Source organism: Pochonia chlamydosporia, chromosome 4 (assembly GCF_001653235.2).
Source record: "Pochonia chlamydosporia 170 chromosome 4, whole genome shotgun sequence".
Taxonomy (NCBI): Eukaryota; Fungi; Ascomycota; class Sordariomycetes; order Hypocreales; family Clavicipitaceae; genus Pochonia; species Pochonia chlamydosporia.
This window is the reverse complement of record NC_035793.1, coordinates 3981051-4003239: the sequence shown is the minus strand read 5'-3', so window position 1 is coordinate 4003239 and position 22189 is coordinate 3981051. Positions and strand designations below refer to the sequence as shown.

General features: G+C 50.7%; 5 protein-coding genes across 5 annotated transcripts; 3 read left to right on the top strand and 2 right to left on the bottom strand.

The window, feature by feature from the left end:
* Positions 1 to 1896: 1896 nt before the first annotated feature.
* Positions 1897 to 2202, top strand: VFPPC_17807 (hypothetical protein; the record flags this gene model as incomplete). Its single annotated transcript, XM_022429488.1, has 1 exon — positions 1897 to 2202. One exon carries the CDS (start codon positions 1897 to 1899, stop codon positions 2200 to 2202), a length of 306 nt encoding a protein of 101 aa, XP_022285458.1.
* Positions 2203 to 7243: 5041 nt separating this feature from the next.
* On the top strand, positions 7244 to 9077 carry VFPPC_08589 (monooxygenase; the record flags this gene model as incomplete). The annotated part of the gene is made up of 2 exons (XM_018287269.1): positions 7244 to 7799; positions 7852 to 9077. The coding sequence occupies 2 exons, from the start codon at positions 7244 to 7246 to the stop codon at positions 9075 to 9077; spliced, it is 1782 nt and encodes a 593-aa protein (XP_018144228.1).
* Positions 9078 to 9616: 539 nt separating this feature from the next.
* Positions 9617 to 13666, bottom strand: VFPPC_08588 (oxysterol-binding protein; the record flags this gene model as incomplete). The annotated part of the gene is made up of 3 exons (XM_018287268.1): positions 9617 to 10810; positions 10871 to 13385; positions 13647 to 13666. 3 exons carry the CDS (start codon positions 13664 to 13666, stop codon positions 9617 to 9619), a joined length of 3729 nt encoding a protein of 1242 aa, XP_018144227.1.
* A 3062-nt stretch (positions 13667 to 16728) lies between these two features.
* Positions 16729 to 19220, bottom strand: VFPPC_08586 (chitinase 18-18; the record flags this gene model as incomplete). Its single annotated transcript, XM_018287267.1, has 3 exons — positions 16729 to 18584; positions 18652 to 19096; positions 19167 to 19220. The coding sequence occupies 3 exons, from the start codon at positions 19218 to 19220 to the stop codon at positions 16729 to 16731; spliced, it is 2355 nt and encodes a 784-aa protein (XP_018144226.1).
* Positions 19221 to 21335: 2115 nt separating this feature from the next.
* Positions 21336 to 21605, top strand: VFPPC_16123 (hypothetical protein; the record flags this gene model as incomplete). The annotated part of the gene is made up of 1 exon (XM_018293876.1): positions 21336 to 21605. One exon carries the CDS (start codon positions 21336 to 21338, stop codon positions 21603 to 21605), a length of 270 nt encoding a protein of 89 aa, XP_018144224.1.
* Between the last annotated feature and the right edge of the window lie 584 nt (positions 21606 to 22189).

Below are 22189 nucleotides of genomic sequence, written 5' to 3'. Positions count from 1 at the left end.
TCGTATCCTGGAGAGTGAATTCGTCTCAGAATTCTTGAAAACAGTCTGCCACGTACCGACTAAGACCAACATACTATCCTGAATCTGACGGCCAGTCTACAGTCTGTGGTCAAAGGTATTTGAACATATCCAAGTATACACAAACGCAGCTCAATATGCCTCAACACACAACGCGATATGCGATACCTTTCCTTGGTCAAATACTTCTGACCCCCCACTGTATACACTGAGAGCGGACTCCCACACAAACACTGCTGGTAAGCCTCTGGCCTGTATTAATGCAGCGTCAAGATTCAAGAGTAAGGGTAGCAGGACTTGCGATACCTCTTGATTTCGCCGACCTCGATAAATACAAAATGACTCTTGTTTACACTTTTGCCCGTAGACTTGGTGACTCTACGCCAAGATCTCTGGCTTCCATCTACACCTCGTTCTGAGGTGACCGGGCTCTTTATAACACACAGGAAGCATATTTTGGCGAATATATACAAGAACGAGGCATTGCCTCTAAATAAGACCCTATTCCATATCCCGGTCTTTAATTGTTCCGCTACAGGCCATGACACCCTTGGCGCCAACCTTTCCGCTTCCTCCAAACTTCTGGATAGAGTCGTTGGTAATGTCAACGATATCCTGCCCCGACTTGGAAGTCAATATTGCCATTCTGGCCTTGGCCTCGGACTCCAAACTTGCATTCGCCAAACTCCGCCAGCTGATGTTGGCTTCTAGAAGCATTCTCCGCCTCCCATTGACCGTCGGTGCTCTGAGTGTATTTTACAAGTTGCAGACAGTGGGAAACCAAAGGGTATGCGCTACGGGTCTGGTCCACAAACGTCGAAGCACCACAATCATCTTTGCCTTGAGGCATGATGCACGGGTGTTGAGTGTGCTGGTGCCAGGTCCTTATAACAGTTTTCTCACGGCCATTTCCGTAACATTTCCACAAGCGCGAATAACTTGGCCCGTTTACGCAGAGAAACCGTGCTCTTTCTCTTCTGTCAAGTTGTTACTGTCATATAATTTCCAGTCAGAATCAGCGATGGGTGATCTCATCTGAATTCGGAGATCAATCGACAAGTGTGGCACACATCTGTAAATAACGATTAGATCGACCTAGATGCACAAAGAAGGCCAACATACCTCGCGAAACACGACCAATAGACTGAAGATCATGTAGCCTGCCAGACCTATGCTGGCCTCGACAAAATCATACGACAGTGATCTCAACATTAAAGACAGGCGAGAGCACCAACCAACCACAAACCCGCCACACCAACCAAGACAAGTTTCCATATATGTATTTTCAACGCAAAGTTTTCGGCCGGCGGACAAGTCACAACAGGATGCGGGTCGCCGTTGCACGCGCTGGCAGTAAGTTTTGCTGATATGCTCACGTCCATATCCGAACTAACTTTAACGGCGCAAGGATTCGCACGCGGATGCGGCTGTAATGGCGAAAGAACAGCACAAGAGTCTCGGCCTTTAAACGGCGACCCCTGAACAGACAGCTTAGAGAATGCATCCACCTTCGTAAGGTCAATAACACCCATCAAGTTAAACGTCCGGGCACTACTAGTGCTATTCATGTCACAGGCACCCTCCTTTGTAGCAGCAACCACGTCTGGCTGCCGGGCACCCTTTTGGATGGTGAAAGTGATAGACCGGCCTGGGCGTGATACAGAAAACCCAATCGCCCCGTCGACTCCGGAACCGTACAAGCAGTTACCTGCAGTAGCTTCCCATGCAATAACCCAAATGCCTTCGGCCTCGTGGAAAGCTTTGGTGCCTCTGTACGTAAAATACGGGTTGCTCTCGGAAAAGTTGGCCGCAGATAAATCGATTTCATAGCTGGTGATGGTGGCATCATAATCGTCCGTCCTGAACGTCTAAAACCAGATGCTTGGGTTTAATGCCGCGGCAAGCTGTGGATTCTGGACGGCAAATACAAACGGGAAGAGTGGTGATGGCGCGTACGTCTCGTTGCGCGGGAAAACGAGGTCGAATTCCACTGTGGATGGAAATGAAGCTGCCACGGGTCTGTATGAGAGGGTGCAAGCCCAGAGATACCAACCCAGGCGGGAAAGCCTGTGGATTGATAGAAGCATGTTGATTGAGCTGACGTTAGAAGGGCATGCCAAACCTCAAACTGCAGGTCGAACAGGTTTGAAGCCAGCACTTATGACTTTCGTAGGGTCTGTTTAACCACCTTCAATGTCCATGTCGACGGTAGGTCGCCTCTCTCATCTCCGGGCCGTGCCGAATTTGCCGTAAGGCGGCTCGGTCGGCCAGATTACTTCTTTGAGATAGGTAAGTGCATATGCGTCGAACCAACATCAATATTGGGGTGAAATTGCAAACCGTTTGTTTACATGCAGCAAGGCGCAAGTGGCTAGGAAATACATCTGGACCCTGGACAGGGCGCCTTATTTTGGTTCTGGGGGAAATCTGCACCAATCCGACTCTTATTACGTTCAACTCCAGCCGTTCAGCAATTTTACATTACATTACGTTGTTGTGTTGGTTGCCTACGGACCTGCCCATTCTAGACTCAAAGACACTTGACACCAATAGTTTGCGGGCTATGACTGTCGAATCCTCCTGTGATGCACGCCTAACCAACGGCTCTCTTCAGTCAATGCCAACCCAATTTCACTGGCTGCCTGTTTCGTACACCAGTAGCTAAGTAGTTGGACTTCTTGGTTGGCATCAAAGCCGACAAGTCAGCTGACCAATAGATCACGACTATCCAACTTTGGGCCGACGTACGCAGTCCGATGAGAAAATATCCAAGACGCAGGCCATCGAAACGGGATAGAAGCTAAGCCTACAGAGTCTGTAACTAAGCTGAATATAAGCAAAAGCAGTACGGGCGCTGGACCGAGTGCATTCTCAGCCACAGTTATTGCAATGACATTTGGACATCGGCTCAAGAGCAAAGACAACTCTACTGGGATGTCAAGTACAACACGCACACATAGTGCTCTAATTCGCTTTCATCGTAATAATCTAAAAAGAAAATCTCTAATCGGATATGACACCCTATATGGAAATACAATCATCCACGCCGATGCCAGTCTATCGTGTCCCATATCTATCCTTCTTATCACGCTGTACTACAACTTACTCTTCTCAGCCTCATCTGGAGCTAATCTCACAACACCCTATCGCCAGTTAGTATTCATATTCTTAGACACGCAGCCAAAGAAAAGGCACAACAAGGACTTACCTCTTGCACACAAGTGGCCAGCAGAGTTCCATCCCTCGAAAATATCCGCTGCGTTACAAACCCACGCCCGTCACCAGACCACGGGCTCTCCATGTCCGCAAACATCCAATCATCCACCTTGACACTCCTCGGTTCATGAAAATAGATGCTGTGATCTAGACTCACCATCATGCCCAACTTGGACCGCGTCTTCCACTCCTCAACGGTTGAACCAAGTCCTTCAAACTCTGCCAGCTGCTTGACATGCTTCTGGTATTCTTCCGCCATGCCATCATAGTCCTCTGGCTTGAAAGGCAATCTCCAAAGATGGTGCACTCGGCCGACCGTACCGATAAAGGTGCTATCTGAGATGTACGCCAAGGCATTCAAATGTGCCTGACGCCCGCCAGCTTCTGAAATTTTGCCACGGCATCGCATCCACTGCTGGCATCGCTGCTCATCAGGGCGAGCTGTTGGATCCGAGCCACGCACAGCCGGCAGACGGTAATTCTGGAACGGTCCGCCTTTGGCCCATTCTGGCTCCTCTTTCCAATCCTCGGGCGGAAGGGACTTGGCCTCCTCTGGCATCGGGACTGCATGGCGAACCGTCTTCTCGCCGCCGGCGTCTTCGCGAACGAAACTGATGGTTGTGGTGAAGATGCAACGGCCCCGTTGACGTGCTTGAACGGTACGTGTTGCGAATGAGCGGCCGTCGCGGACTCGTTCAACGTGGAATAAAATGGGGATGCTTCCGGAGCCAGCGAGGATGAAGTAGCAATGGCAGGAGTGAGGGTAGAAGTCATCCGGGACCGTTTTCTGCGCCGAGGCGAGACATTGTGCGATGACGGTGCCGCCGTAGACGCCTCTTGCGCCAGGGGGAACCCATGCCTTGCGGGTGTTTGTGAAGATGTCCTGATATCATTAGCAAAATTTCCGGCAAGCCAGCACAGAAACTACCCGTAGAGAGACGTTTCACTAATGCGAACTTTGAAAAGGTATACGAAAGGCACGTACAGGACCCAAGACTCCAACTTCTGTGACTTCCAATACATTCTCAATGGGAGCCTTGTTCGGATCGGCAGGCGGCGGCCTCAAAAGAGTCGATCGCTCCTCACGAGCCATTCTATCAATCCGTCTTTCTCACAGAATGCAATTCAAAGTAACGCAATCGACAGTTGTTCCAATGCAACCGTGCTTCTCGATCCCGCTGATGTGGGGGTATCTGCAATGGAACAGGAACAGGAATCCGGGGTACGCAGGGTATGATATGACGCCGATGGCTGGAAGAAATTCTGCAATGCAATTGTTGTGAATCCGCTTCAAATAACACCGCGGCAAAGGAATTTCGTCAAGCCAAGCCGCTCGTGGTGGATGAAGCAGTAAAGGGGAACGACGGTAGTCAAATGATGCAAGATAGAAAATGTCTGGTCAAGTCTAATCCACCTCGGCATTGAAGCAGTCAGGGCAGCGCGTCACTGGTGCAGACTCCAAAACTCCAACGTCCATTTTCGGCCATCTCCCCAGTCCGAGCCTCGGTTAACCCGCAATCCTGGATCCTGGTGGCTCCTTCCCTCACCCACCGCAGGAGGAACTGCCATTCCTACTGGGCAGGTATGGCCGCGCCCAGGCCGTCGGGCCAATTAAGTCCATGTCAAATTGAATTTAAAACCAACCAGAACTCAATTTGGTGCAATTGACCCCTTGAATCCGAGAACATTCGAAGTCTGACAAACGTCAACTCAGTGAGCTTGCAAGGTTTAAGCCTGTTGAAGCCTGTGCATCCAAGCCACATCCAATGCATTCGTCAGTCATTGACGAAGAGCGCAATGTCACTATCATGCCAGCAACTCCGTGGCAGTACATCAAGTCTCCCGACGTACCAGATGAGAGAGGAGCCGATCATGTGGAAATCCTGCCAGACATTAGAGAGGATCTTCAGATGCGATTGAGAACGCCGTACCTATGTAAGTATAGGCAAGGTCAAAACGGCATAACAAGGGTAAACAGCTCCCTTGGGACAACCTTTGCTCAATCAAACCCGTACAAAGGTCCAAGAAGTTCAGTCGACAACGACGACCTGCATCCCATCACTCACTCCATCACCATCCCATATTCCAGACTCCCATGTGGTGAGTCCTTTCAAAAAATGTTTCACCAGGAGATGGAGGCGTCTTCCCTCTAACTTTGTGTCGCCACTCCCGCCACAGTTCTTCCGTACGCTTTCGCTCCTCGAGATCCATATGTATACCTACAAACTTGAAAACATCAGGCATATCCGCAGCCTCAGACTTCCGAACATTCATTTCAATCATTTCCCAATCCGCTCTAGCCGTCATGGTTAAATACCTGTCACTAATGAATCGAAAGACCAGCTCAGTCTCTGAACCCTGAACCTTTAACCGTCTCTTCTTTCGTCCAGCCCGTTTCGGCTGACGAAAGGGTTCGAAATCGCCACCCGAACTGGAATTCAAGTATACATGACCTTGAATCTTGGCGTTTTTATATGACTCGTGGCCTATCCTCCCATTTTCTCCAATAAAGTAGAATTTGACATACTTGGACGGATAGAGAAAGTCATCGTAGCAATAGTCAACATGATCCACCGAGTACAGGTAAAATTGTTTGCCTGCGATAGATTCAAGACGAGGTCGGGGGCGGTCTCCCTTCTTCTGCGACTCTAGCATGGCCTCGTTGGCGGCATAAACTTCTTTCTCCTTGCTACTCTCCAGCTCTCGCGTGAGAGCTCGCTCCTTCTGATGGAGTTCCCTTTCTTCTAATAAATCTTTCTTCCGGCTTATGCGGTCGTCTTTCAACTCATAGTAGAAGTCGGCGTCTGAACCGGTATAAGAACGTTGCGATTCCGCACCGTCGTCCATGGGGTCGCATTCGCATTCGTCTTCATTTTCGCATTGGCATACCGGGTCCTGGTAGTCATAGTCGCTGTCCCCCTCGCCTTCTCGTAGCTCCGAGATGTCTTCGTCCAAGTCTTCTGACTCTATCTCGCGGTCTTCTTTGATGGAGAGCGAGAGCAGCCGGCGATACCACGCTGGTAGTTCCATCCTGGGATAGCTGCGGACATAGATGAAAGACACGGCAAGTGTGAAGAAGATGCCGAACCTCTAAAGAATGAAGTTTGGTAGTCGCGTCCCGTTGGGCTGAGGCGCCTAAGCGAGATTGCAGAACGACCAGACTTCTGACGCCATCAAATTTCTGTCATGCTTTGATGCAAGGCTCAACAGGGACAAGCTCTAAAAACCTCAGGAATCGAACAAAACCATAGAAACTGTGTCCCAACTTGCACAGTACCATTGCGTCTCTCTTTAAAGCACAGATACATCAACTAAACCACCGGCCGAACATGCATCGCAACATGTGATTCATCACAAATAAACAGAACGAATGGAGCCATCAATCAGCGTTACTCAACACATCATTGCGCTTTTACCTCATCTCAACTCTGGCTTCACTCTGAGAACTTTCTCACGCCGACCCCTCGCATGCTGGTGATGTAACCTGCAGAGCCAATGCCACGTAATTTCCTTGGCATAGTCATGCGCTGCAGAGTACGGAGTACAAAAGAGTCATTTCACTAAGTTATTGCCGATCCATAAAGGAGGTAAGCTATGGCTACATGTACTGTTTCCACCTCGTTGCCAGAAATCGACTGAGAGTCTGTAGATCCCTGCTAAGAATCATCTTATCAATCAAATCAAAAGCGGAGACTGATGCAAACAGCCAAGTTGTTGAACCACTGTCCCCTCTTCTGTGACAATTCCTCACACGTCTTCTGCCCTTTGACCTTTGATGATCGACGCGGTATTTAATTACTATGGAATAGAAGGATGTTCAAAGTCGGCAATTGCCCGTCGCTGCCCGGCATCCACATCCACATCCACAATTTAAGCATGACGGAATGAAAAGGGGATACAAGTTTTCCGAGGCGATGTATAAGACGGTCGATCCATCTGCCTTTCTGTGCTACTAAAGCCCTACGAACTGAGTTTAACACCTTTCTACCAGTCATTTTCGAAAGCCACAATGGACGGTACCACCCTGCCTACCATCCCAAAGTTGCGTCTCTTCACTCCCCGGAGTGAGATTGACGCAGACGCCATTATCAAAAACTGGCTCTCCAAGCTACAGAAATGTTTTGATGAGTCCGACTTTGACAATCTGTCCGAGTTGTTCATTGAGGACTGCTGGTGGAGAGACATCCTCGGACTCTCATGGGACCTTACCACAAAGCATGGCCAAGAAAAGATTGGCAACTACCTACGCACCTCAGAGATTCGTCTAACAAATCTGAAGCCATGTACTGGTGGCTTAAAGCCAGCTCTGGTTGAATGGGATGACACGGCCTGGGTTCAATCAGCCTTTACCTTTTCCAACAAGCACGGCCACGGGAAAGGTCTTGTTCGTCTAGCAAACGACGCCGAGAGCAACTGGAAGGTATGGATCGTGTTTACACAACTCGAAAGTCTAAATCACCAGAAAGAACTCGAGGCACGTCGTCTTCAAAGTCGCGCGGCAGCCCTACGAAACCACGAGATCAACGGAACAAGTAACGATGCTCCTGTTCTCATCGTCGGTGCAGGTATGTCCAACTACCCCTGAACAAGGAATACAACTTTAGTTGACGAAACCAGGCCAAGCTGGTGTCTCTTTAGCAGCACGCCTCCAACATATGGGCATCAAAACCCTGCTAATAGAGAGACACGCCGCAGTTGGCGATGGCTGGCGTTCTCGCTACGACTCCGTCACCCTCAATACTCCAACATTCACAGACCACTACCCCTTCCTCAAGTATCCCGACAACTGGCCCGAATGGCTCACCGGCACCCAAGCAGCCGACTTTCTAGAACAGTACTCGCAACTCATGGGCCTAGAAATCCTGTTCAACACGACCGTTGAATCCATTCAGCGCGTAGAGTCAGACTCAGAGTACACCATCACCATCAAAGGACCAAATGAAGCGCAAACTCTCCATTCGAAACACGTAGTACTCGCAACAGGAGTCTACAGCGACGAACCATCAATACCACACTTCCCCGGCCAAGAAACCTTCCAAGGAACAATCTATCACTCCAGCCAACGCAAATCCGGCAATCTCATCCCCGACCTCTCTACAAAGAAGGTCGTCGTCATAGGCTGCAGCACAAGCGGCCACGACGTCGCACAAGACTTCGTAAACTGCGGCGCAAAACAAGTCTCCATGGTTCAGCGCCATCCCATATTTGCCCTGTCCACCGATTCCTGGAAGACCATCCAACTTGGGCTCTGGAACATGGATGGCCTGACGACAGAAGAGGCTGATCTGCTGGGTAATTCGTTCCCTATAGCCCTCGTGCGCACAATGAGCATCGGCTTGACGCGTGTGATGGCCCAAGTCGACAAGGAGATGCTGGATGGCTTGCGAAGCGCAGGAATGGCGCTTCGTACAGGAGAAGATGGGTACGGACTGGCAGATCACCAGCTCATCAAGGGTGGTCACTACTACATCGACCAAGGGGCAAGTCAGATGATTATCGATGGCCGTATTAAGATTCACTGCTGCGAAGGAGGCGTCCAGCAATTTGGCGAGACGTCCATCACACTGACTGATGGAACTAACATTGACGCAGATGTCGTCGTCCTGGCTACGGGCTTCGAGAAGAACATCAAGACTGTCCGCACGCTGATGGGGAACAAAGTCGCAGATTCGCTAGAGGGGTTCGGGGATCTGGATAGTGAACAGGAGAGATCTGGCTGGTGGAGGCCGACTGGCGTCCCAGGCTTCTGGTACATGACAGGGAGCTTCATGTGGTGTCGGCAGTTTTCTCAGTCATTGGCCTTGCAGATTGCGGCGGATATCAAAGGAAAGCGATCTTCCTGAACAGGACAGTCGCTGCGACGATTGCGTCAACCACCAAGAATAATCGTGGTCAGTGTGTTGACAATTGATAGTGGAGGAGAACACGATGGTGCTCGTATTTGGTCAACATAATAACCATGGCATATATAGAGTACATCACCGCCTATAGAGCCAACAAAAGTTGATACAAAAACATCCACATGGTACCGCCAAGTTCAAGCAAACGTAGCAACCGCTCCAGCCATCTCCGTCGGCAAGCTATTGTGTGTCACTTACAGCCGTTGGCAACACGTCACGTCATCAAGTCTAATTATGAGTACCGAAACTCTGTGTTCAAACAACGATATCATCTAGAAGCAGAGCTGAGCATAAACATGCCACATTACATCTTTTTGCAATAAACGGACAAAGTCCAGCTCCACGTTAACCCTCAAGCGAGTGGATTGTTCCTCCTTCTCTCAACCCCTAGCGCCCTTCACAGTCCCTAAACAAATATACCTCGAAAATTTTCTTGTCCTCAAATCCCAGGCATGCAATTATGTATAATCCTTTTTCCCGTTCTATTGCTTGGCGTCTTCAAAGATCGGCTCTAGTCCTGCCCATGCCATTGGATCCCCGCTTGGTCCAGCCTTTTCGCGCTGCTGCCAGTATTTGCCATTGAACTTCCAATATGACTCCCCTGTGATCTCGCAGGTTTCTTTACTAAACCAAGCTGGAACAAACTCTTCACCACTTGACTCGCGGAGTCTTCGTCTTGCTCGCTGGGCTTCCTCCAATCGATTCTTCTCAGTAGCAGCAAAGTCGTATTCGCCATCCTCCATGGCACGCTGATCCGGCCGAAGGCGCGAATCCGTCGGTGCTATCCATGGTCTCAGTTTGTCGTCAATGTGGTTAAATGTCAATACAAAAGGCGTCAGGTTGAATGGGATGCCTTGAGGTCGGGGATTGGCCTCCCAAACCAAATAGGCTCGAGTTGGGTCGTTCATGGCACCCTTATGCAAAGGTCCAGCATCCTTCAATTCATCGACTGACGCCTCATATCCGGGGGTTAAACGAGCATAAAGCTTCGAGTTCCAACGCCCACCCAGACTGACCCGTACGTTGCCGTCAGCATCGAGAACCTTACCAGAGATCTGGTAAGCACTGGATGCCTTCCAACCGCGGGCTTTGAAATCCAGGATGGCCACCTCACCAGTCGTCCAATTCTTGATTTCCATCGGGCCGTAATTGTCGACGGTGGGGTTTCCAGTGATGATACCAATGACAGACGACGTGACCTTTTTCCATGTATATAGATCTTCTTTTCCGCCCGTGATAGGCCTCAGCTTTAAGAACCAGGTACCGAGAGGGTTGATGTCGAACGATTTGCCATAAAACTTGGACTTGACGGCAGATTCGCCCCAGTATTCCCAGTTTGGCGACTCAGCCCACGCTGCTCCAACAGGGGGATGGTGGCTCACTTGTTCGATGAAGAAGCGGTAATTCTTATCTGGTCTCACGTATTCAAATGTCTCCCCCAGCAACGGGTTGAATGGCTTGGCTACGCGCCCAATCGTCGATGCATACTCACTGGCAGCAAAAGCCGCAACGTATACAAGCCGTTCAATCGAATCTGTGCGCTCTGCGGCCAGATCCAGAAGGTCAGCATACTCCATGTCTTCACCACAACGGTAAAGCAGCGATGTCGGCTCATTGAATGATACCGGCAAGGTCATCTTTGTCATATCCTTTCCAATCATGGATTTCAGGATGCCCTGTGAACAGTATTGTCAGTGTGCAGTCAGGGGGATGTGGGTAAAAATACAACTACTGACCCAGAGAGAAATCTTGGGACGGTCGTCCGCATCCATCTTGAGTCTGTGTCGGATACCGTTCTCGTAACCCTTGAATGAAGGGCTGATATCAATGCCAGACACAATCACATCCTTCTTCTGAGGCTCGGCAGTGTCGTGTGGCATTTCAGTGACTTCGACATGCCCAGCGTCCACCGCATCGAAAAATTCGTCCTCGTCTCCAGATTCGCTCTCCGACAGTTCACCAAGCTGGTCAAGGGCAGTAGGTTTGCGTCCGAGGGTTCTGGTGGGTGATTTCGCTGTAACATCCTTCTCCTCTTCCAGCGCCTCTGTTACTGGCGTACCAGCACCGGACACCCCACCAGCCTCGATAACCTCACGCAGAGCCTTCTTTGTTAGTCGCCGCTTCTCCTCCGCTTCGCCCATTCGCGCTTCGAGCTCTTCATGCTCGCGAGCCACCTGCTGCATGCTGTCCTCCCACATGCGGCGCAGATTAGCCTCTCGGTCTAAGCGGTACTGCCAGTAAGCGTCTCGGTCCTTGGAAATTCGAAGCAAGTCGCCGACAAGTCCCGACAAACTGCGAATTGCCGCATCGTAAGTTGACAACGCTTGAGTGACATGTGTGTCTGATAGGGGCGTAGCAGGGCTCTGCGTCAGTTGTGTCATGAGCGCCGTGTGGACACCAGACATGGTTTCCAGCTGGATCTTTGCGGACTGGGCAGTGATATTAAGAGCGTCCTTGGTTGCTCGTGGCTCTTCTCGCATGCTCCTATCATCACCATAATCGTCGTCGTCGTCAATCTCGCCAGGGATGACCGGGCCTCCGTTACCGTGTATGCGTGAGATATCGCCATCTGTAGCTGCATCTGCAAACTCATCGTCATCTAGACTGCCAATGGTGCTCGCTACTGCCAAGTCAGCCTTTGGTGGTGACATCCTATTGTTCGACGTGGTCCGGCTCGGCAGCTGCGACGTGCTACGTTGTAAATCTGACAGGCTCGCACTCTCGCTGTGTGTCTCTTGAAGCGAAAGCGTGCTTTGTTCAGCCTTGGCAATCTTGAGGAGCTCGGCGCTGCGAGCCGCCTGCTTTTCTTCCTCTTTGGCCTGGTCCTTGGTCCACTGTATGGAGTTGTTGAGTGCCCAGAACCATCGCTTAGCCTCGACTTCGTGGTTCGCCCTGAGTGTATATTTGACGGATGATTTGCCAATGATCTCAAACTTGGTCTTTTCATCGGCGCTCATATGCAGCTTAGCAATCTTCATGTTGATTGCACCACGGCAGGCTGAACCAGCGTCATCTTGGTGCTTGTAGTAGCTGAGCACTCCCTCCTCCAAGACGAACCATCTCAACTGGTAACCCTTGCGGTAGTTGGTCCATTTCTTCAGGTACCCCTTCATCTCACGAGCCTCGCGCCCAGCCATCAAGTCTGTTGGGCCAGCAGTAGCGTTACCTTGAGATGCAGCGTGACCGAGGACTGCCTTTTCTTGAATTCCTCTTTGAGCTGCAACGGCGGCGGGCGACTTTTTCAAAATAGCCTTAACATTGTCGTCGTGAGTGATGGATTGTGGGAGTTTGCCCTTGCGGTCACGGCGGAATGGATCGCCACCATGCAGCAAGAGAATCTGGATGAGTTGCGTGTTCTTTTTTCGCGCCGCTTCATGCAGTAGTGTGCCGCCGGTTTGAACAGTAACAGCTTCCGAAGCAAATTCGGGACTGTTGATGTCCACCACGGTCTTCAGTCGAGGCTCTTCAAGCACTTGGGCCAGAGTGTCATAATCGCCATGAGCAATCAACTCCTGAACCTGTTTCACTTTGGCCTCCGTGAAAAGAGAGCGTGAGAGTTGAAGAATTTGAAAAATTTCTGGGCTTCTGGCCAAGTCAAGTGGTAGCTTGCCTTGGAGGTTGACAATCGCATCATTGATGTCCTTTTGTTCCAACAAGAGCTTCACAACTGGAGTTCGGCCCTGAATGGCGGCGATATGCAGTGGGGTGTTGCCGTCTTTGTCTCTGGCATTTATGTCGACGCTGCCAGCACTCTCCGACAGAACGAATTCAATAACCGGGAATTCAGCGCACTGAATAGCCAAATGCAGTATAGTGGTGTCTTCGAGAGGTCCGGTACTGACGGTTGCGACGGAGGAGGTGCTGGGTCGGGGTGCGTTATCGGCAGTTTCACGAATCGCTTTAGAGATGGAAGCTGTATCGCCGCTTCTCAGAGCTTCAACAACCCTGAATTTGCGAACGGACTGCTCCAAACTAGCACCCTGGCCAGGAACCAAACCAGCCTTCGATGCCGTGGCAGGCGATTGCGCAGATGGAACCCTGTTAAGCATCGCGGATGTCGTTGAAAGTTTCGAGTTGTGACCGCGAGTGCTAGTTTGATGGGATAATGGGGTGCCAGTCTGTCTCGATGAGGGTTTGGGAGAGGCGGTGCCGGCTGCAGAACGACCGTCTTCTGAGCCGGATTCGTCTTCCCGAGTTTCTCTGCGACGAAGCAGCGAGAGGGCCGCCGCGGACTTGGATCGCTTATGCGTGCTATTTGACGTGAAGAGATGACCGTCAGTAAATGAAAGATATCCCTAGACCGAACGAGGAGACTCCAAAAGATTGGGGCAACTTGCCGAGGGGAAGGGCGGGGAGCAAGCTAGGGGGAGAAAGGCCGAGAGGACAATCATGATGTGGTATCCCGAAGCAGTTCACGGCCTGGAGGGGAAGCTGCAGGCGAATTGAAGGCAGATGCGGAATAACATTTGAATCTCCGAGGGAAGATGCCAACGTTGACAGGGTTCTACTCACCTGTCTCCAGCTTCCGACATGGCAGCTGTCTTGTTTTGTGGGTGACGAAGTGACGACGATGAAGCCGCCACCTACCCAAACTGCCAAGAAACCAAGTAACGTAGGGGAGGAAGGAGCCTCGAACAGCTGTTGCTCTATTTGTCCGACGTACGGAGTGCAAGTGTGACGTTTAAAATGGGAAAGTGCGATGGAGCGATACTCGAGGGCGGTAAGAGGATTGATTGCACGTGGCAAGGCGACTTGATCGTGGGTATGGGTATGGCCGTGGTTGCAGTCTTGCCTTTTTGCCTTTGCCAAAAGCGAATGTGAAGACACCAGACGACAAAAAGCCAGGGACAGCTTCTTTGTGGGCAAGGTGGGGAAGCTTTGCGTTGGAAAGCGGGATATCCCAGTTCTTACAGCTCAACCCAGTCAACAGGTGGATTGCAACAGCCCAGGCTTGCAGTCCCTACGAAGCTTGAAGAGCAACCATGAGCCAACATTGGCTTGTTTGGGGACATTTTGTTGGACCTCTGGCCACAGCCGACGATTTACTCGCCTTGGTGGTCTCGACTGCAGAGCCAAGCCGCTGTTGAGAAATGACGTTTTCATTCTTGAGAGGCAGCCAACCACGGACAAGGATGCAAGACGTGAACGAACAGGGGGTGGCTTTGGCTGTTGACGTGCGCAAAGGATGGAGCAATTTCTTGCCACCAGACGCACCTTGGCCCTTTACCCGCTGCGTCGTTTCGAGACACCATCGCCATTGTTGCTGATGCTAATTGGAAGATATTGCAGATAATTTAACCTAACCTTAAATCCGACCGAACTTCTCCGAATACAGGTTCTCAAACATCATGAAGAAGTCAAAACATATTTCGACACTGGCTGCGACTCCAAAAACATCACATGCCTGATTAGTCAACTGTTACAATAATGACGTCCCACGAGAGTCGAGAACCACCAGAAAACCAAAATGCGTATGCGCTAGCTCGTCGATCACTTCCCACGGGGCGGAGTTGAGGACGAACATACCTTACCAGCACAAAATCAGCCACAGTCCGCGGACAGTGGGCTCCGACCTTGTCATGCTACTGTGTCTCCGTGTGTCTCCGGCTCCGTCATTTCGGCGAGATGTTGCCTTTCCGGGTTTCCGCGTGGGGTTGTGACCATTTCGCAATCTACAACCACTATATCTGCATCGTGCTTTGGGCATGGTAAGGAAACCCTGTTCAAGGGAAGTGCCGATCAGCACAGAACTTCCGGTTGGTCAATTTTGTTGACAGGGTTATGTCGGATGAGCCAATGCCATGATTTCATGATTCCTGCATGTGTTTGGCAGCCTCGAATATACGGAGTAACGGAGCTGACGATTCGAGCCTGTAACTTCACCTTGGACAATTTTGTCCCAGCAACTCTTTATAGAAGTAACACACTCATAATTGCCCTAATCCCATCCGACCAGAAACTAAGTGCATTGTATCTCGCAATGTAAAGGGAAAAGCGGCATGCTGCAACTTGGTCACATCAGCTCCATGGTGGAAATGTCGGAACCCTTTTTAACCCATCCTTCATCCCCGTCCGTCCTACACTGACTCATTCGTTACATGTTTCAAGCCAACATCATTTGAAGTTTATCGGTGGAATGGCACCCCGTGTCTCGCGACGCATGTTCGCGGAAGAAACTAGCAAAATCGTTTGCATATGTGATCATGGCATAGATCGCATATCAGGCCAAAGGCATAACGTACTCGTCATGCGTTTCACAAATTATTCGTTCCTGCGAGAGTTGTTGAATCAGTAACCTGTGTTTGGGCTTATACCAGGTCTGAAGTTGACTGCTTTAACAAGGCATGATGCCCAAGTTTGTGTCATGATAGTTTGGACCAAACTAAGGGGAGTGTACATGTAGCAAAAAGGCTAATGAGCACCAGCTCAAAGCGGCTGTGTAGACAACAGAGACACAGTTGCAAATAGGAGAGTCGAGACGGCCTATAGAAACACATTCTGGCCAATCTTCAAGTTATTACGCAAAACTGATAACTTACAAAGCGCCCAGGAAACTACCAGCAACCTCTGTTCATTGGTCTGGTCCTATGAATCAGCAATGGAAGCTTTACAACAGGCCACAGGCCGTGGGGCAACCTACAGAGACAACATGCAGCCTGGCCCAGCAAAAGGCGAGGATTCCAAAATGGCCAAACATTTCACACCCAGGGACTATTTTATTGCCCAGAGACGAGGGTTAACAGTGCTGCTTTTTACTGACCTGTGTCTCAATGGGGCAACGTATTCGTACGGAGCTGGCCGCTAAACTTATCTTGATATCCTAAAGTCAGACACACAACTTTCACCTATCAATAGCATACAGTTCATCTCCGTTGCTTTCAGGGCTCATTCGCCAGCTTTACGCGTGCGACTGGACTCCCCTTCGCTTAAATACACAGTGATGTAAAGCGGTGATTAATGTTCTTAATGCTTTAACGGGGGAAGACGAAATCACTTGCAGAGAAAACGTCTCATCTGTCACCCGTCTCACAGAAATGGGTGAATTGAATACAACGATTATGGCACGAGAGACTTTTCTTCGTGCTGGGCTCTTTTTGGGAATCTATATCATACAAGATACTCGCGATGATCCAGTCATTAGGGATCATATTACGATAACTTAGCTTGAGTCGGTCGTAGGTTCAACACACGATCAGGGATTGCATGCAATTAGGCCCTTGTCGGAGAAGGGGGCAACAAATGTAGTCATTCTCACTGACATCAAGGTTACAAGTTCCTTACGTCGGTCTTCCATATTCACACGACTTGCCATGGTAGGGTGGCACTATACTTCCGTTTACAGTTGAACAAGGAAATCAGAGGGGAGCACCATCGAATCACAAGAACAAGTAACAGAGGAAGAAATATCTATACATGCTGCCCTTAACAAGCTAGCCCATAAGTCATTTAAAAAGAAAAGATTTTAAGAAAAATGTCCGTCGAGAATGGTAATCAAGATTATCCACGAGTCGCTTTGATCCATAAAAATGAATTTACCACACCAACTATGAAAGTCTAGAAGTAACAGCTATCCAAAATTAAAAAGAACCCCAAATTACATGGCAAACAGCTGAGCAGCGACAATGGCAACCAGACCAGTCAGGCCAAGAGCCAGAGTAGAGGCACCGGCGGTGACAGGAGTGCTAGGGGTAGCAGAGGGACCGACGGGGGAGCTGGTCCAGCTGTTGGTGGGAATAGCAACTCCAGGGCACTCGGGGCCGGTGCAGCCAGAGCCGGGAGTGCTGGTGACACCAGGGCAGCCGGGACCAGAGCAGCCCTCGGCAGAAGGCTGGGGAACCTCCGTGGGGCGGACCAGAGTTTGGAGAGAGCTGGAGCCCTGGACCTTGACGGTGCGGGTAAGAGTTCTTGTCTCAGTGTTGGTGGTCAAGGGAGCAGGACCGGTAGGCTGGGGAACATTGCCAGTCTCAGTCTCCTCAACGGGGCAGACCGTGGTGTACGCGGGGACGACCTCGGTGGTGACATGGCCGACAGGGCAGTTGGTCACAGCGGGAGGGCACTTGGTGATGGTGTAAGTCTTGGTGGTGTACACAGTGCTGGTGGTCAGGACGGGAGCCTTGGTCGTCGTGGGCTTGGGAGGGTGAGCCGTTTCGGTGACAGGGCACACCGTGGTGTACAGGGGAATAGTCTCCGTCGTGACGTGGCCAACAGGGCAGTTGGTCACGGTAGGAGGGCACTTGGTGACGGTGTGGACCGAGGTGGTGTAGACAGTGCTCGTCGTCAAGGAGACAGGCTTGCTGGTAGTTGGGGTAACCGTGGAGGAAGTGCTAGTGACGCCAGCACCGGATGTAGTTGTAGACTCGGTGGCAGAAGTCTTGGTGGTGGTCGTATCCGGCTTCTCAGAAGAAGTGGTAGTTGTCACGGGCTTAGAAGACGTGGTGGTCGTGGTAGTCGCGGGCTTCTCAGAGGTGGTGGTTGTCACAGGCTTAGAGGATGTGGTGGTGGTGGTGGTGGTGGTAGCTGGCTTGGAAGACGTCGTCGTCGTGGTAGCTGGCTTCGAAGACGTGGTGCTGGTGGTTGTCACAGGCTTGGACGACGTGGTCGTGGTGGTAGCTGGCTTGGAAGATGTGGTGCTGGTAGTGGCAGGCTTGGAAGAAGTTGTAGAGGTGGAAGACTTAGTAGACGAAGTGGTGGTTGAGGTAGGCTTCGTGGACGTGGTGCTAGAAGTGGTAGTCGTCTTCACAGTGGTGCTGCTGGTAGTCGTGGTAGCCTTAGAAGAGGTGGTGCTGGTCGAGGTAGGCTTGGTCGACGTTGTGCTGGTAGTAGTGGGCTTAGCAGACGAGGTAGAAGTGGTGGTGGTGGAGGTGGTTGTCGTCTTCACCGTGGTGCTGCTAGTCGTCGAAGTCGTCTTGGTGGAGGTGGAGGTGGAGGTGGAGGTAGACTTGGTGGTCGTGGTCTTGGGCGGCTCCTGGCAAATATAGTTGACGGCTTCAACGGCGCTCTGGACGTAGGTCTTGCCAGTGAGGATATCCTTGTTAATCAAACCTCGGGTACCGTCCCACAAAGAGACACCACCAAAGTTCTTGTGGGTGCTGTACTGGCAAACAAGATCCTTCATGGCCTTGGGAGTAATATAACCAGAACCGGCAGAATCGAGCGAGGCAGGGAGGCCAATGAAGATCTTGGCGTCCTTGCTCTTACCACTCTGGATATTGCTGACCCATGTGTCATAGGAGAACTTATCGCCCAGGTCATTGCCAGCGATAGCATCGCACACCTTGTTGTTGTAAAACTGGATAAAGAGAGCATCGAATTGAGCATTGGCAATCAGATCATCATTCTGGTTCGTGTTGCCACCTTTGGTGGTAATGACACATTCAGGGGCAGCGGTAATGAACAACTTGGTGCTCTGTTGGCGCCACCAGTTGACCATGGCAATATAAGGCTTATTGCCTAAACCGTCTCGCGTTAATATCGTTCAATATAGAGGGAGGGGGAAAGCGGTCGGTACAAGACTCACTCCAGTTTTTGTCCTTCACCTCAAGATCCAAGTCGAAACCATCCACGGAAACATGCTGATTAGGTCCCTGGTCAAAGGGACGAGGTCCAGTCCAGCTGCTCTTGTAAGGGCCGAAGGCATTGTAGAGAAACTCAGCGAATTCGACGCCCTTGGCCTCAGAAGACACAGTGTAGTTGGTTCCCGCTACAGGGGCACCGCCGACGGCCAGCAGAACCTTGACGCCCTTGTCCTGGCAGTAAGGAATATCCCGCTGGATAAAGGTACATGAACTAAGCAGTTTTGTTGGCTTGCCGTTGTTGTTGTAGACCTCGGCGGCACAGTTGGCGCCAAAGTTGCTTCCCGGATAGCCGTTGCCATTCTCCGGGGAGTTGTTGATGAAGGAAACAGTGGCATATTTCACTCCAGTGTCACAGATGTCACGGAGGAAGTAACCGCCAGTTTGGCCCTGCCATAGAATGTCAGTTACTGTCTGTACTGTTGGTTACCATATAGTGAGAAAAAACTGTCTTTCATACCCAGTAGGCGTTGACGGCGGCGCCGCCGATTCCAGCAGCAAACGAGACAGCCATGACGACTTATTGTTCACACACAACTTTTGCAAGGAAAGACTGTAAGTTGGCCGAAGCCGAGTAAAGAGCGTGATGATACTAAGATCAAAGAAAGGACGCAAACAAATTGCTTGCAAGCCGGCCAAGTACCAAGCCGTTCTCTGGAGCTGACAAGAGACAGAGTTGAGGAAGGCAAAAGACATGTCAAGACAGAGGAGGGATACCCTCCATTTTGTCACGCCTCTTACTCTCCCACAAGCCATGGAGGCACCAGACCTTCTGTGATTCGGACACTTCCCTTCTGGGTGCGCCGGTGTACCCGCAAGTGCAGCATGATGAGGCTCACCGTCGCGGACAATAAGCATCATCTGTGAAAGCAAACAGGGCTAGCCTAGCAGACCCATTTCGTCAGGCACTTGGTACAGAGGAACATTCACGAAGAGGTGGGGAGAGAGCATGCTCATTTCCTCCAACCATGGTCATGACGAATACAAAGTCGAGAACCCGGGTCGTTGGTGCGGGCGTGTAAGGGCTCCCACATGAGGCATGGACTTGATATTCAGGAACAGGTTTAGTCTCGAATGTAAGTGTGGTGGCGTATCTGGTCCATTGGGCCATCGAAGGAGAAGGACCACCACACCAATGCAGCCGGCCTGGCTTGGCCACAAGACGATTCGAGGAATTACCCAGTTGGGGTTGTGCCTCTCATGATCCTGCAAGGTACCAATGCCACCGTTTCGTGACTTCGGTGTGAATCCATGGCCGTGGGTCAACTCATCTTCAAGAGAAAACAGTCTGGTAGGTCCAGCACGACATTCAGGACCAAGCCCAGGTAACTCGTTGCTCTATAGCACATCAGGATGGCTTCTTGGTTATGTAGGAGCCATATCATGCCGCTAGTGAATTGTCAGATCGGCCCTCTAGCACATAAGCGCACCTTTCAGGCTCAAGTTTAATCCTGTCGATAACCTCTCCAGGCCATGCCCTTGGCATTAATTTATCTTTTCCATCCGGATCGAGTCAGAAGGTTGAGTGTTGACAACTGTTCGTTCAGCCCAGTACTCCGTAGTACTCGCCACTTCAACAGCGGGGGTGGGAGTCACTTGAAGTGTACAAGCGAGGAACCACAGGAAAATTTGGAAGTTACCAGTGCAAATCCGGCAGCCGCCGAATCGTCAGGGGCAGGGGATATCTTCATGGTACCTCGTGGTGCCTCAAGGAGCTTCATGAACAATGCTGCGAACCCTTGCGCCATGGGCTCGACCGCCACAACATGCGGATTTGGACAAGTCATCGTCGGCCCTGAGCACCACAAAAGGCAGAGAGAAGTGAGATTTGTCCGAGGATTGGCAGGGATCATTGTCCGTTCACCTTCTGGGGACGCCTCTGGCGCTTCCAAGTTGGCCTGTTGCAAGGGTATGTGTAAGAAAAATCCCGCCTCACAAGGGGCTAAGAGACACTAGCGAAAAAGTTGACCAGGGTCGTCAACTCCAGCTCGACTTGGCACCCACTTGAATGGTTTTGCAATCATGTTCTAGAGTCTGTGGAAGTGGTTCAAGAAGTGTTGTGTGCTAAAAACCGACTTTGCTCTCCTGTTGCATGCTTCGGCCTTGGTTCAAGTTGTCAACTGCAAACAGCTCAAGCTCTATCCTCCACGTTAATTTGAGTGGACAATTGTAATGTGTTTGCTCAATAAATTGCATCTCATCCAAATCGGATCAAAATCTAAGCGAGAACCTTCCCGAGACAAAGTGGAAAAATGTCATTCTTTGTGGCGGCCGATTGTCCAGGAACTCGTGGTGAGAGAGATAGGGATGAGGCTCAACCAGACAAATTTGGAGACCCCTTGCAACACCCACCCTCTTCATTTGAGAACTGCTCGGCGGTTGCCCATTCCGTGAGTGCCGCAACTGATTCAGACATTTGCATTCGTGTTCACTGTTTCCATCATTTGAGATTGAGTGTCCCATGCAGCCCTGTTGTTCTTGGTGTCCCGGGGATCCATGTCCATGAACAGGCGCAAAAGAAAACGGTGACAGTGTTGTAATGTTTCATTGGACTCCAACAACAACAGAAACAGCAACCGCGTCCGTCGCTTTTCAACTGCTGCAATCTGTATTCTCCGTCCTCGGTTGAATGGGGCTGCCGGGCCGGTGTTCCTTCACAGCCAATTTGCTCAGGCTTGACGGAGTAGATCGTGGATCGATCAGAGACTTCTTGTTGCCCCTGAGAAAGGAAATCATCGCGTCAATCAGTCTCCACAAGTACTGCCCACTGCTTTACCCGTTGTCAGCAGACAGCTTGGGCTCATATGGGTTTTTCAAAGCTTCTTATGCGTGCCAAGTGAACCGGTGCAGTGATCACCACGAACCAGCGCTGCCTCGTTGCTTCCACGCGGAATTGTAGTGCCGTAGCTGTTTCTCGGTCTTGGCTGGTGGAGTTTCTCCAAGAACCTTTGATTTTGGAGTTCGCCGCTTTGTTTGTCAACTCATCTTATCATTACCAAGCGGGGCCACTTGAGGGATCAAAACTCGGCGCTCCGCATAATGGCGAGAACTAATTTCACGTCTGACTTGATACGTCGCTGATGCTTGAAGCGGCTCAAAATCGGTGGATTTTGTACGTGAAATCCATGTATGCTGACAAGTTTGTGGTTTGTTCAATTGCACAGAGCTCCGCGCTTCCCTTGCAAGAAAACAGATTCTTAAATCCTATGGCAATGGTTCGGAATAGCTCGATAGAAACTGGGAGTTCGTTTTGACTTCACCATTGTGGTTTGTGTCTCACATCTTGAGGTTGCGTGCTGTGAGTGTGAAAAGCAACTCTGAAGCCAGGCGACAAGAGGGCCGGGTAAGTACGTGAGGGAAGCAAGGAGCAATAGAAAACTCTGGTCCTTCAAACTCATGTTCCTCGGTGTCCGTTGTTTTTAACCCTCTCCAACATTTGGCCACTATCAGTGAAATGTATACAATATAAACAGCCCATTATCA